The sequence below is a fragment of the Danio rerio genome, chromosome 5 (genome assembly GCF_052040795.2).
Source record: "Danio rerio strain M-AB ecotype USA chromosome 5, GRCz13ab, whole genome shotgun sequence".
NCBI lineage: Eukaryota > Metazoa > Chordata > Actinopteri > Cypriniformes > Danionidae > Danio > Danio rerio.
In genome coordinates this window covers 2,689,425-2,701,733 of record NC_141025.1, presented here as the reverse complement: position 1 = coordinate 2,701,733, position 12,309 = coordinate 2,689,425, and the positions used below count along the sequence as shown (strand labels likewise).

The following is a 12,309-nucleotide window of genomic DNA, read 5'->3' as shown; positions in this document are numbered from 1 at the left end:
TGCCTCCACAGTTGACCACATTAAAGAGAGGGATGTGAATCACTGTTGGAGTGTTTTGGCCTTTGAACACATAGAAGTCCTTCGGTTTCTTGACGTCCTCAGTAGTAATGTTGACTTGAGGGAAAGGGATGTTTAGTTTTCCGCAGGTTTCAGCAGCGTCTCTCACTGTCTGCAGGAGCATATCAACACAGCTTTAATGGTTTATTATTCTACAGACCCTAAACTAATGAGCAAAACTGAAGAGTGATATATAGGAATGCACATAACTGGAACACAGGTCTTCATTCATTGTTTAAATAAAAGAAATATCAGATATTCAGTGTGAGAGATGTATAGAAATTGCATAGAAACATTCCTGAAAGTGACTGTAGACCAGAGTAAATGCTAATTATTTTCCTTTCAATCCTCTGAACACCTTCTTATGACATCTGCCTGGATTTCTCAATTTTTTGGCGTTGTGACCTGTTATGTAGTTTGTTTATTCACATGATTGGCTGCTGTTTATTTGCTTAAGACTTTTTCTCTTGTGTTTGAGTAAATTACCAATCCGCCACAAACATTTTCAATTAAAAGTTAAAGTGGGCCACAAAATTTTTTTTGGTTTAGTAAGCTATGCTTTAACAAAGGTGTTAAAATGTGCATATTTTCATTATATAAAGTTTTGTAAATAGTTTAAGTGCAAAAAACACTACTATTTTAAATGATTGCAAAAAATTTGCTTTTATCCAGTAGTGTGAAAGTGTTTGCCCTTTTACTGATTCCTTTTTTTTTTTGCATGACTGTCACTCTTTAATGTTTAAGGTCACCAAACAAATTTAAATTCAGGTCAGGCCAGATATTCTCCTTCATTAATTCTGCTGCGCACCAAAAATATCCTGGTTTCATTTATCACAGAAAGTCTTCCTGGTACTGAAGCACCAAAACTAGAGGGGTCTGGATGCAGACCTGGTGGAGTTGCAATATGAGCTGCATGCAATGCTGGTTCACCAGTCCTAACCCCACCCCTAATCATACCCCATCACTAGCTTCATTAAATGCATTGTGCCATCGCATCTCAAATGGATTCAGGTCAGGACTTTGACGAGGCCACTCCACAGTCTTCATTTTTTTTAGTTTTCAGCCGTTCAGAACTAGACTTGCTGGTGTGCTTTGGATCATTGCCCCGCTGCAGAACCCAAGTTCACTAAAGGCTGATTTATACTTCTGCGTCAAACATCGGTGTATGCTACGACGCTGATGCATAGCCCTTCGCCGTGGTCGTCGCTGATGTGCACCTCTCAAAAAATTTAACTACACGTCGTAACGATTGGTGTGATTGGTCGGCTTGGTAGCGCTGACGAGTCTGGGCGGGACCAAGAGCCGCGTGAATGGCGCGAGCCTGATGGAGCGATTGTTTACAAGTGTGGAGTCCCATGAAGGAGCTCCGGATGGAAAGTTTTGTTTTGTGTTTACCTCAGAGTTAAAGTTGTTGCACGTCCGCCGCTTCCTACCTCAAAATGAGCGAGTTTGAGCCACTTGTACATCCTGGAAGTGTTCAGGAAAAGCAAAACAGCACCAAAGAAACTCGACACAGAGGAACATTAACACCTCACTGCCAACTAGCGTTCCAGAAGTGTTAATGCAGACCAACAGAGACAGTGCGCAGAAGTATAAATGCACAGCTACACGCGTTGCATGCGCCATGGGTTACGCCGGTCACTTGACGCAGAAGTATAAACCAGGCTTAACAGTTGGCCAGATTTTCTCACATACAACTGAGGTAGGATCCAAAATGCCGGTTTATTAAAAGTCAGGCAAGCGATGGTCAACACAGGTGCAAACTGATTTATAAAGGCAGTCCAGAACCATGGTCGAAGTAACAGGCGAGAGGTCAGAAGGCAAGCGGCAGACTAAGACAAACGGATAAGCTATGCTAAGATCAAACCACGGAGAAACCAGACTAGGAAACGCGTTGTAGTGTTACTTTACCGTTAACAAGACTCGGCAAACTGAATAGGTGAGTGTGTGGCTTAAGTAGTGTGTGCAATCAGTCTCTGACAATCCTCAGGTGGTGCGAGTAATCAGTCTAGATGAGGAAGCATGTGTGAGTGTGACCGGAGTGCATGTATGAATATGTAGTCCAACAATGGCGGAATTGTAGTCCACGGTTATGGTGAGTGAGAACCAGCGATCTTATGGAATCCGATCGCTGGTAATCGTGGCATTCACACAGGGCTTTGTAGTTTTGCATTTTGTTTGCTTTAATAATAGTCTTGAAAAGTCTTGATTTCAAAACTGCATGATGTGTTTACTTGTGTTGTCTTTGACTGATATTTTAGTTTTTTTGATAATCTGAAACATGTGTGACAGGCATGCAAAACAATAAGAAATCAGTAAGAAGGCAAACACTTTTCAGCAAATTACAGCTAAAGTAATGGGATTTTTCTGAGAACCAAATCAAAAACATTATGTGCATCCTTAATTAAATAATACCATGAAAGGATCGCCTTCGCTGAAATCCAGAGAAATGATGAGGTCAACGTTTCTTTCTTTTCTCAGCACCGAGAAGTAGGGTGAGTTCAGCAACAGCCCGGCATCTTCATAGTCTCTGGTGTCACTTTTCAGAAGAGCAGTAGGCACCTCTTCATCTGAGGGATCACAGTGTAAAACCACTGTTTATTATATTATTCACACTCAAATGCCGGCAAACAGCAGGTCTGTTCTCACGTTTCATGTTGTGGAGAAAGTCATAATTCCTGCCCCAGATCCATTGAGCCATGCATTTAGAAATAGCCATCCGCATCCGAGTGCCTGAAATTTAACTTCTATAAATATTGTCTTTCAGGTAAATGCATGCTGCTTTAAACTTTGCTCATTTAGCAGAAGCTTTTAGCTAAAGCGACTTACAAGTGAGGATAAAGAAAGTACTTTAAATCATCAGAGAGTAGAAGTCAATAAATGCTATGATGGGTCTCTTTTACAAGTAATTTATCCTCCAAACATGCAAAGAGGAAAGAGTGTATCCAACAGGTGGTTTAATTCGATTACAGTGTAATTATACATACCTAGAGGCAAGCTTAGCTTCAATTTACACATGAAGTCGCACACATCCTCTGTGTATTGATTGATTTCTGGTTCTGCTTCTCTTTTATCACGGATATTCACTTTTTTCACTTGAGATATGAGCTGTTGTTCATCTCCAGAGAGCTCTGAGGAGGAAAAACGTATGTGCATTATTATTAGCTCATCTAGTTTCTTAGCAGACTGCTAATTTCAGCGGTTTTGTGTGTGTGGAAAATGGGGCCAGATCATTAGCTGACATGGAGGAGGTGTATGGGGGACAGAGCATGTATCAACGCGGCGTACGCACAAAAACTTTGCGTACGCCAGGTTTCAGGCTCAGAATCGCTCACGTTTGGATTTACTAACAATGAACTGAACGTGGGAATGTGCGCAGGTTCATGGCAGCTTTATGGCTGGCGTACGCACATTTTTTGTGCGTGTCTGTTTTATTTCCATTGGCGACTCCTAGAGGCAGTTGTGCTAAATTGCTCTCTACAAAGTGTCTGAGCCTTGCAATGGCAGCTGTATGAGACGGGTTCATCTAGCAGGTATATAAGGTTTCCATACCATACAGTTGACCAGCTAAACATTAAAGCACAATTTGCAGCGGTCGCCTGTTTCCCCAATGTAATCTGAGCTATCTACCGCACACACATTGCTATAAAGACACTAACTGAAGATGAATTTGCATGCGTGAATCAGAAACATTTCCATTCAATAAATGTGCAAATAAAATATGATGCACAAACTTATTAGTGATTCCTACTTGTCTTTCTCGTGATAGATAGTAGGCAAAATCTGATATGTAGCGGGGGAAAAAAGAAGAAAGAGTTCATCAGACGCTGGATTCGAACCGAGTTCATGCTCGAACATGTCAAAACATGTTGACATGTGTCTTACGAGCTGCACCACTGAGACTGTAAAGGGTACTGCAATACTTTACACCTATAAATCACACTATTTCTTTTCTAATGCACTCAGTGCGATGTTCAGACCCAACTGTGTTGACCGCATCAGCTAAACTCTCCCACTCTATTTTTTTCTTTTGTTGTTAATTCTGGAGAACAAACTTGCAAATAACACCGCTTTTCTCCGGTCTACCTCCGAAAGGAGCACCTCCAAATTACATTCTGTTCATAGTTTCTCTTTTTGCTTGCTTTTGCCGTTGCTTTTTCGTTGGGTTTTGCCATTAGCATAGTCATTAGCATATTCATACGGGGGAGGAGGCAGGAAGGGGTTTTGCGCTCGTGCATGTTGCGCTCAGTTTCACGTTCATTCAGATGTACAAAAGAATATGCGTGAGATTCGGCGTACGCAGTGTTTCATACATCTGAATTTTTAATAATAAAACGCAATGTTTTAGTAAGATTTCCACGCAAGTCTTCGTACATGAGGCCCCTGGTTATTCAATATCCTCAATAGTCAAAACTCAATACTCAGGTAGGCTGTGGCGTTGACACGATGCTCAATTGGTACTAATGAGCTCAAAGTGTGCGATGAAAATCTCCCCCACACCATTACACCACCACCACCAGCCTGAACCGCTGATACAAGGCAGGATGATCCGTGCTTTCATGTTGTTGAGGCCAAATTCTGACTGAGCATCTGAATGTGTCAGCAGAAATGGAGACTCATCAGAGCAGGCAACGTTTCTCCAATCTTCTATTGTCCAGTTTTGGTGAGTCTGTGTGAATTGTAGCCTCAGTTTCCTGTTCTTAGCTGACAGGAGCGGCACCCGGTGTGCTCTTCTGCTGCTGTAGCCCATCCGCCTCAAGGTTGGCCGTGTTGTGTGTTCAGAGATGCTCTTCTGCAGACCTCGGCTGTAACGAGTGCTTATTTGAGCTACTGTTGCCTTTTATCAGCTGGAACCAGTCTGGCCATTCTCCTCTGACCTCTGGCATCAACAAGGCATTTGCGCCCACAGAACTGCCGCTCACTGGATATTTCCTCTTTGTCAGACCATTCTCTGTAAACCCTTGAGATTATTTAAGGCTAGTATATTATAATGCAAGGATATTGTAAAGCAGGTATAACTGTAATTAGCTAAAATGAAAAGTAGCTAGTTCTTTTATCTAATTACACCCAACAATGATTCCTGCACACTTTAGGAAAGTCCTACCAGTCAGCTTTGTTCTGATGGATTCGTCAAGAGGAGTAGGATCCTGGCCTTTCAACACACGGATATTCATGTCGGTAAGATCCGTCAGCACCTGAGAACACTGGTCTTCTGGTGGTGTGTTTGGATCTTTTGAAACACACATTAAACATATGTAAACACTCTTTAATTACTTTAATGTAAGTTGTTTTCATCACAAAATTGTGTATTAGACATTTCCCCACTACCAATGTTTTGCATTGAAGCTAAAAAGAATGATCTGTTTTGTAACACTTCACACTAAGGTGAATGAGCATTTGTTATGCTGCTTCTATGTTTGAAATGCTTTACCCTTTTTGGTTTCCTCAGCAGGTGTTGATTGTGTAAAGAACTCTGTGGAGAAAATGAGATGGAATCAGTATTGATATTTCCACCAAACACTGCAACTTTATTCAGAAGTGAGTTTTAAAATGTAGCAGCACCTTGTATTTTTCCCAAGATGAAGCTGTGAATCATTTGTCTGTCACCTAAAGCACTGCCACAAAGACCTGCAGAAAAGGTCAAATATCATTTAAAAGTAAAATATAAATAATTATGACTAATACAGGGATGTCCAAACTCAGTCCTGGAGGGCCGGTGTCCTACACATTTTAGTTCCAACCCCAATTAAACACACCAGAACCAGCTAATCAAGCTCTTTCTAGGTATACTAGAAACCTCCAGGTAGGTGTGTTGAAGCAAGTTGAAGCTAAACTATGCAGGACACCGGCCCTCCAGAACCGAGTTTAGTAATCCCTGGTCTAATACATAAAATTTAGCCATTGTTCAGAAAAAAACATCTGTGTAATATGGTTTATTTTAACGACAAAGTATTATGTTATGATCTTTTAATTACTTTTTAAGATTTAGTAATTGTGCAAGTGGTTTATACTAGTGTTCTGAGACATTGTTCAATGATAGTGTGTTTTCATATTGATAAGCTCTCTTGTTGTTTACTTTGCAGGTACAGCATGTCCACTTCAGGCTGAGGTTTGACCTTACGGCCGTTCTCAAACTGGCTGCCGAAGCTGGGAGTGTCCACAAATGCTCCAGTGAGGGAATAACCTGCTTCATATGGAGTGATCTCGAACCAGGGGTCTGTAGATGAACAGCACAGCATTATAACAGCTGACGTGAGCACAGTAACATTTTCGTTCTTGCATACAGACCTCCATCTTTGCACTGCTTGTCGATCACTGTGTAGATGGGAAGTGGGTCTTTGTTGTGCTGCTCCTGCTGATCACTGAGTGTGCTCTCATCCATCTGTGCAGATTTTTTGGACACTGATATCAAAAATGTACTGATGATATGTTTTAATGTTTTTTTGTCATTGTGTCGTTTTGCAGAGATACACCGTCATATGCAGTTTGGCATCATTCCAACTAATTGTTAATAGCAGACGCAACACAAAGGAATTTAAATTCCAGGGCCCGGTTTTTCAAAAGTAATCCACTAGGATTTTGGATAAGGGATTGGATCAAATCTTGAAAATGGGTTTTTCAAAAGAAAAAACGGATTACATAATCGGATGAGATCACGTAATCCAATCTTGGTTTTGATCCGGATCAAACCTTTAGTTTGGGTTTTTCAGACCTTTTTTGTAGGATCTGGATCACTTTGATCCAAAAAACCTGGATTAAACTGATCCCATCAGAAGGGTGGATTTAGCGTGGATTTCATGCCCAAAATGTAATGAAAACTTAAAAAAATTATTAAATAATACTATTTTTGGATCATACAGTATCTTACGAGATATACTATTTATTCATAAGGTTTTAATTTTATTTGTTCATCTGTCAGGCTATATTCAGTATAGGCTTTAACGTGTTCAGCCTTTCAGTATAGGCCTACAGCAATGTAGAACGAGTTTGGCCTCATAAAATAATCCCCCAAACAGCTGTCAAAACAGACCAAAAACAATCAATTGTATTATGTCACTAATTGATATATATATATATATTCATCACAATGGAAAATATTTTTCTTTTTAGAATATTTATTAGTGATGCATGCAATGATTACAGAATAACAAAAAAATGCAAAGATTGGCAATGACTGATTTTTAAAATCTCTTTCAACAATTGCAAAAAGAGACTTAAATGGCAGAAGCACAGCTTCATCTGTCAGAGAAACAACTAAATCTAACCAAACTGCAGCAAACCAAGGCCAATGTCTTGAGATCCGCCTCCTAAAGGCTACGCACAGACAAGCTGGTCTCTCCACATCAGATGAGGAAGTCTGAAATTATTGTGGAGTTTTGACATTAAGTCTTTTTTTATTTACATCTATATTTTAAACTTATTATAAATATCCTCAATGTACAGTGTTGTAGGTCTCAGATGAGCAGACTGCTGAAAGAGGATGGGGTGGGGTTTTTCTTGTTTTTATTACTTATTATTATTATTATTTTAATAATTATTAAATTTTCTTAGTTTTCATTTCAAATAAAAATAAAGATATATTGACCCCACGCTGGCTATTCTACTCTTTACATATCTATAGTTCTACATTGTGATGTCCTATCCTGTTTGAGCACTGGTTATCCAGATTTAGTGATCCTGAAAAGTTCCTATTCGGATCAGATTGATCCAATCCGATGTTGCTTTGAAAAACTGGCTCAAAAAGTAAGCTGGATTACGTGATCACGGATTGCAAAAACAGGATTACTAAATCCGGATCAATTTTATCCGGATTAAACCTTTTGAAAAACCGGGCCCAGGATATTATTTTTCAGTGAATGTTGTCAGAAAGACAAAAAAGCTACAAGGAGAAAGAATGTTCCAATTAAGGAATTCATTAACAATGAGGGGAAGAACTGACAAGGATAAAAATAAATAAATAAATAAATATATACACTCATTGGCCACTTTATTAGGTACATCTTACTAGTACCGGGTTGGCCCCACTTTTACCTTTATAACTGCCTTAATATTTTGTGGCTTAGATTCAAGGTACTGGAAATATTCCTCAGAGATTTTGCTCCATATTGACAGTTGCTGCAGTTTCCATGCACATTCATGATGCCGATTTCCCGTTCCACCACATCCCACCACATACCACATCCCAAAAATAAAGGGACGGAGATGGTCAGCATCAATACTCAGGTAGGCTGTGGTGTTGACACCATGCTCAACTGGTACTAATGGACCCAAAGTGTGCCAAGAAAATATGCTCCACACTATTACACCACCAGCAGCCTTAACGGTTGATACAAGGCAGGATGGATCCATGCTTTCATGTTGTTGAGGCCAAATTCTGCCCCGAGCATCTGAATGTGTCAGCAGAAATGGAGACTCATCAGAGCAGGCAACGTTTCTCCAATCTTCTATTGTCCAGTTTTGGTGAGCCTGTGTGAATTGTAGCCTCTCCCCAGACACTTTCTCCACCTTTTCCGGGGGAATCCCGAGGCATTCCCAGGCCAGCCAAGAGACATAGGTCCTCCAGCGTGTCTTGGGTCTTCCTCGAGGCCTCCTCCTGGTGGGACATGCCTGGAACACCTCCCTAGGTAGGCTTCCTGAAGGCATCCGAAACAGATGCCCGAGCCACCTCCGCTGACTTCTTTCGATGTGGAGGAGCAGCGGCTCTACTCCGAGCTCCTCCCGGGTGACAGAGCTCCTCACCCTGTCTATAAGAGTACGCCCTGCCACCCTGCGGAGGAAACTCATTTCAGCCACTTGTATCTCAGATCTTGTCCTTTTGGTTAGGGCCCAAAGCTCATCACCATAGGTGAGAGTAGGAATGTAGATTGACCGGTAAATTGAGAGCTTTGCCTTTCGGCTCAGCTTCGGCTTACCACAACGGTCCGGTACATCGACCGCATTGCTGCTGCCACTGCACTGTTCCTCCTGTCAGTCTTACGCTCCATCCTTCCCTCACTCATGAACAAAACCTCAAGATACTTGAACTCCTCCACCTGGGGTAAGGACATTCCTCCAACCTGAAGAAGGGTCTGGCTGCAGACCTGGTGCAGTGCAATCTGAGCTGCATCCAATGCTTTCTAATGCGCTCACCTAACCCCACCTGTAACCTAAACTGTATCCTAGAGGCTGAAGAGTGGAAGTCGGATTGTATCACCTATGCTGGCTACTTTGCATTAAGGGTTATGCACCATGGCTTGTCCAACTATACTTCAGTATTCCTGAGATTCATGAATGAGGTGTTCCTGGAATTCCTTCACTGGTTTCTCACAGTCTATGACATCCTTATATACTTTTTGAACCTGGCCAAACATTGCCACCACGTACCACAGGTCCTCTAATGACTCTTCCAACATCATCTCTACTTAAAGCTGGATAAATGTGAATTACATAACTCCTCTACACAGTTCCTTCCATCACCAGCCAGAATAGCATCCAGATGGACTAGGGGAAAGATAAAGGCATTCTGGACTGGCCATATCCACAATACGTCAAAGACTTCCAATCATTCCTGGGATTCGCTCATTTTTGTTGGAGATTCGTCAAAGATTTCAGTCCATCACCATCTATCCTTACTTTTTTTCCTGTGAGATAAGCCCAAGTCCCTGCCCTGCAACAACACTGCTCATGAAGCCTTTGGATAAGAAACGGATCAGCACAGCTCCCATCTTCTGACATCATAATCTGCAAATACCCTTTGTGGTCATTGTTGACTCCTCCAACACTGGCATATAGGAGCTGTGCTCTCCCAAGTTGCCGGTACGTCTCCTATTCTTTACTTCTGTGGATTCCTCCCCATTAAGTTATTCCAAGCAGAGCAAAACTAGGACATCTGTAGCCTTAACTTGGCATAAAGTTGACCTTGGACAAGTGATGCCATTGGCTAAAGCAGGGGTCACCAATCTTGGTCCTAGAGGGCTGGTTTCCTAGCAAAGTTTTCCTCCAACTTGCCTGAAAGTTTCAAGTATACCTACTAAGACCTTGATTAGCTGTTCAGTTGCATTTGATCAGGGTTAGAGCTAAACTCTGCAGGACAACAGCGCTCCAAGAACAAGTTTGGTAACACCTGAGCTAGAGGGAGCAAGACATCTGTTTACTGTGATTACTGATCAATTTTTGCAATACTTACATTTAGACAAGAGAATGAACCCATTGCAAGCCTCCTGGGGTCTATTCTTCACCAGGTTCCACTTTACCATCATTCACTGTCCAGGTAACCACAATATAAAAGCTGATCTTCCGACCAGACTTCTGATTCTCCCAAATAACCACAGCCTATTTTTCTCCAGCTATCATTGGGTTTCATCCAATGGAACCTAGACAAGGAAATCTGTAATGTCAATCTCTCAAAGGCTCAAAGAGCCTGCTTCGCTGGAAGGTCTAGAAGAAAAGGTATTGATATACAACAATACATTCTGGACTTTATGTCTACAAATTCCAAGCTCTGGACACCCTTGCAGCCAGTGGACCCCAAGACTTCAGTCTAGGTACTCGTGGCTGAACTGAAAATCCAAAAATGCCTCAGGTCAATCTGCCATGATGGCCAGCACAGTTGGAACTGCTTCCTCCCATAGTCCAAGTATGCACAGAACTCTTTCCACCAATATTCATATTTCTGTCAATATGTGTTTCACATGTTTCAGAGGAATGGCAGAACAAGATCAGAATATTATCTAATTTGTGCTTCACTTTCAGAATGAACACTTTTATAAAACCTGCAAGATTAGATATCATTGATTATAGTCACCGTCACTGACCTCTTTCACAAATGTTGTGACGGCCAGCACTGCCCAGACGTCAGTCAAGCTGAAGTAGTCTTTCTCGCTGAAATATTTCAACAGTTTGTTATGTGCATCTGTCCAGCTGACTGCAGGACCGCTGATTCTGCTGAAGATTCTGTCTTTGACCGTCTGTAGTTTAGTGGACCAGTCTGGTTCCTGATATAAGGAGGCCATGCACCTTCAGAAGAACAACACACTGCTCTCATTTCTGACATGCAACACAATTCAGTGTGTGTGTGTGTGTGTGTGTGTGTGTGTGTGTGTGTTACCAGGTGGATCCAGAGACTCCGCTCAGATAGAGCACACAGTCCAGAAGACCTGCTTTATCAAGCTGATCCAGGCATCCCAGCAATCCCACCATGGCTCTTTGTCCTCCTCCAGAACCCAGTAATGCAATGTTTGGCACATTTTCCTGAAAACACACACACATTCGTCAACTACAACTCCATTTGTTTGTAAGTTCAAGAAGAAATAATCATGAAGTTTAAGATGTTTTACCTGATTGCAGCTTATGCCGATTTTCTCCAGGCTTTGCAGAACATCTTTTCTCCTTTTAGCTACAAACTCCTCCTCATTCTTATTCAGAGAGTGTGCGATTCGCACTTCACTGCACACACAGACCAAACAGGGCTGAATTTACCATCAAATATTTAATATACAGTTGAAGTCAGAATTATTCGCCCCCCTTTCATCTTTTCATTTTTTTTTTATTTCCCAAATGATGTTGAACAAGTTCAGGAAATTTTCACAGTATGTCTGATAATATTTTTTCTTCTGGAGAAAGTCTTATTTGTTTTATTTTGGCTAGAATAAAAGCAGTTTTAATTGTTTTCAAGCCATTCTTTTTCTGTTTTCAATCTACAGAACAAACCATCATTATACAATAACTTGCCTAATTACCCTAACCTGCCTAGTTACACTAATTACCCTAGTGAAGCCTTTAAATGTCACTTTAAGCTGTATAGAAGTGTCTTGAAGAATATCTAGTCTAATATTATTTACTGTCATCATGGCAAAGATAAAATAATTCTGTTATTAGAGATGAGTTATTAAAACTATTATGATTAGAAATGTGTTGAGAAAATCTGCTCTCTGTTAAATAGAAATTGGAAAAAAAAATTAACAAGGGGGCGAATAATTCTGACTTCAACTGTATTTAAGGGTTGAATATAAAGTCTCAAGTACATTTTGAGTCATTTTTGACTACATTATTAATTATTGTGTCTATGAATCTGAGCTGGATTACCTTTCCTGGAAATTGGGTCCACTCATCTGTAATTAGTAAGTCGTCTGTCAACATTAAAATCCAACATTAAAGTTAAAATCTTTAATGTACCTTCAGACTTTGTCACATGCAAGTTATAAATGTTTTTAAAAAGATACTCACGATTCTTGTCAAATCCTCAGGATCAGCAACAACACAGCAGCTGTTTAT

At 40.9% G+C, this 12,309-nt stretch overlaps 1 protein-coding gene across 4 annotated transcripts in view; it reads right to left on the bottom strand.

Annotated features, from left to right (window-relative positions):
- The window catches only part of si:ch73-55i23.1, a 17,198-nt gene extending 4,889 nt beyond the window's left edge, over positions 1-12,309 (bottom strand). Inside the window, 14 exon segments of one of the 4 annotated variants that reach the window (NM_001204308.4) lie at positions 4-169; positions 2,473-2,627; positions 2,707-2,790; positions 3,045-3,188; positions 5,162-5,287; positions 5,489-5,530; positions 5,620-5,685; positions 6,134-6,274; positions 6,346-6,439; positions 10,851-11,052; positions 11,144-11,286; positions 11,373-11,481; positions 12,121-12,164; positions 12,262-12,309. In NM_001204308.4, coding sequence (NP_001191237.2) covers positions 4-169; positions 2,473-2,627; positions 2,707-2,790; positions 3,045-3,188; positions 5,162-5,287; positions 5,489-5,530; positions 5,620-5,685; positions 6,134-6,274; positions 6,346-6,439; positions 10,851-11,052; positions 11,144-11,286; positions 11,373-11,481; positions 12,121-12,146 — 1,498 coding nt within the window. In that variant the 5' untranslated portion in view covers positions 12,147-12,164; positions 12,262-12,309. 4 annotated transcript variants of the gene reach the window in all.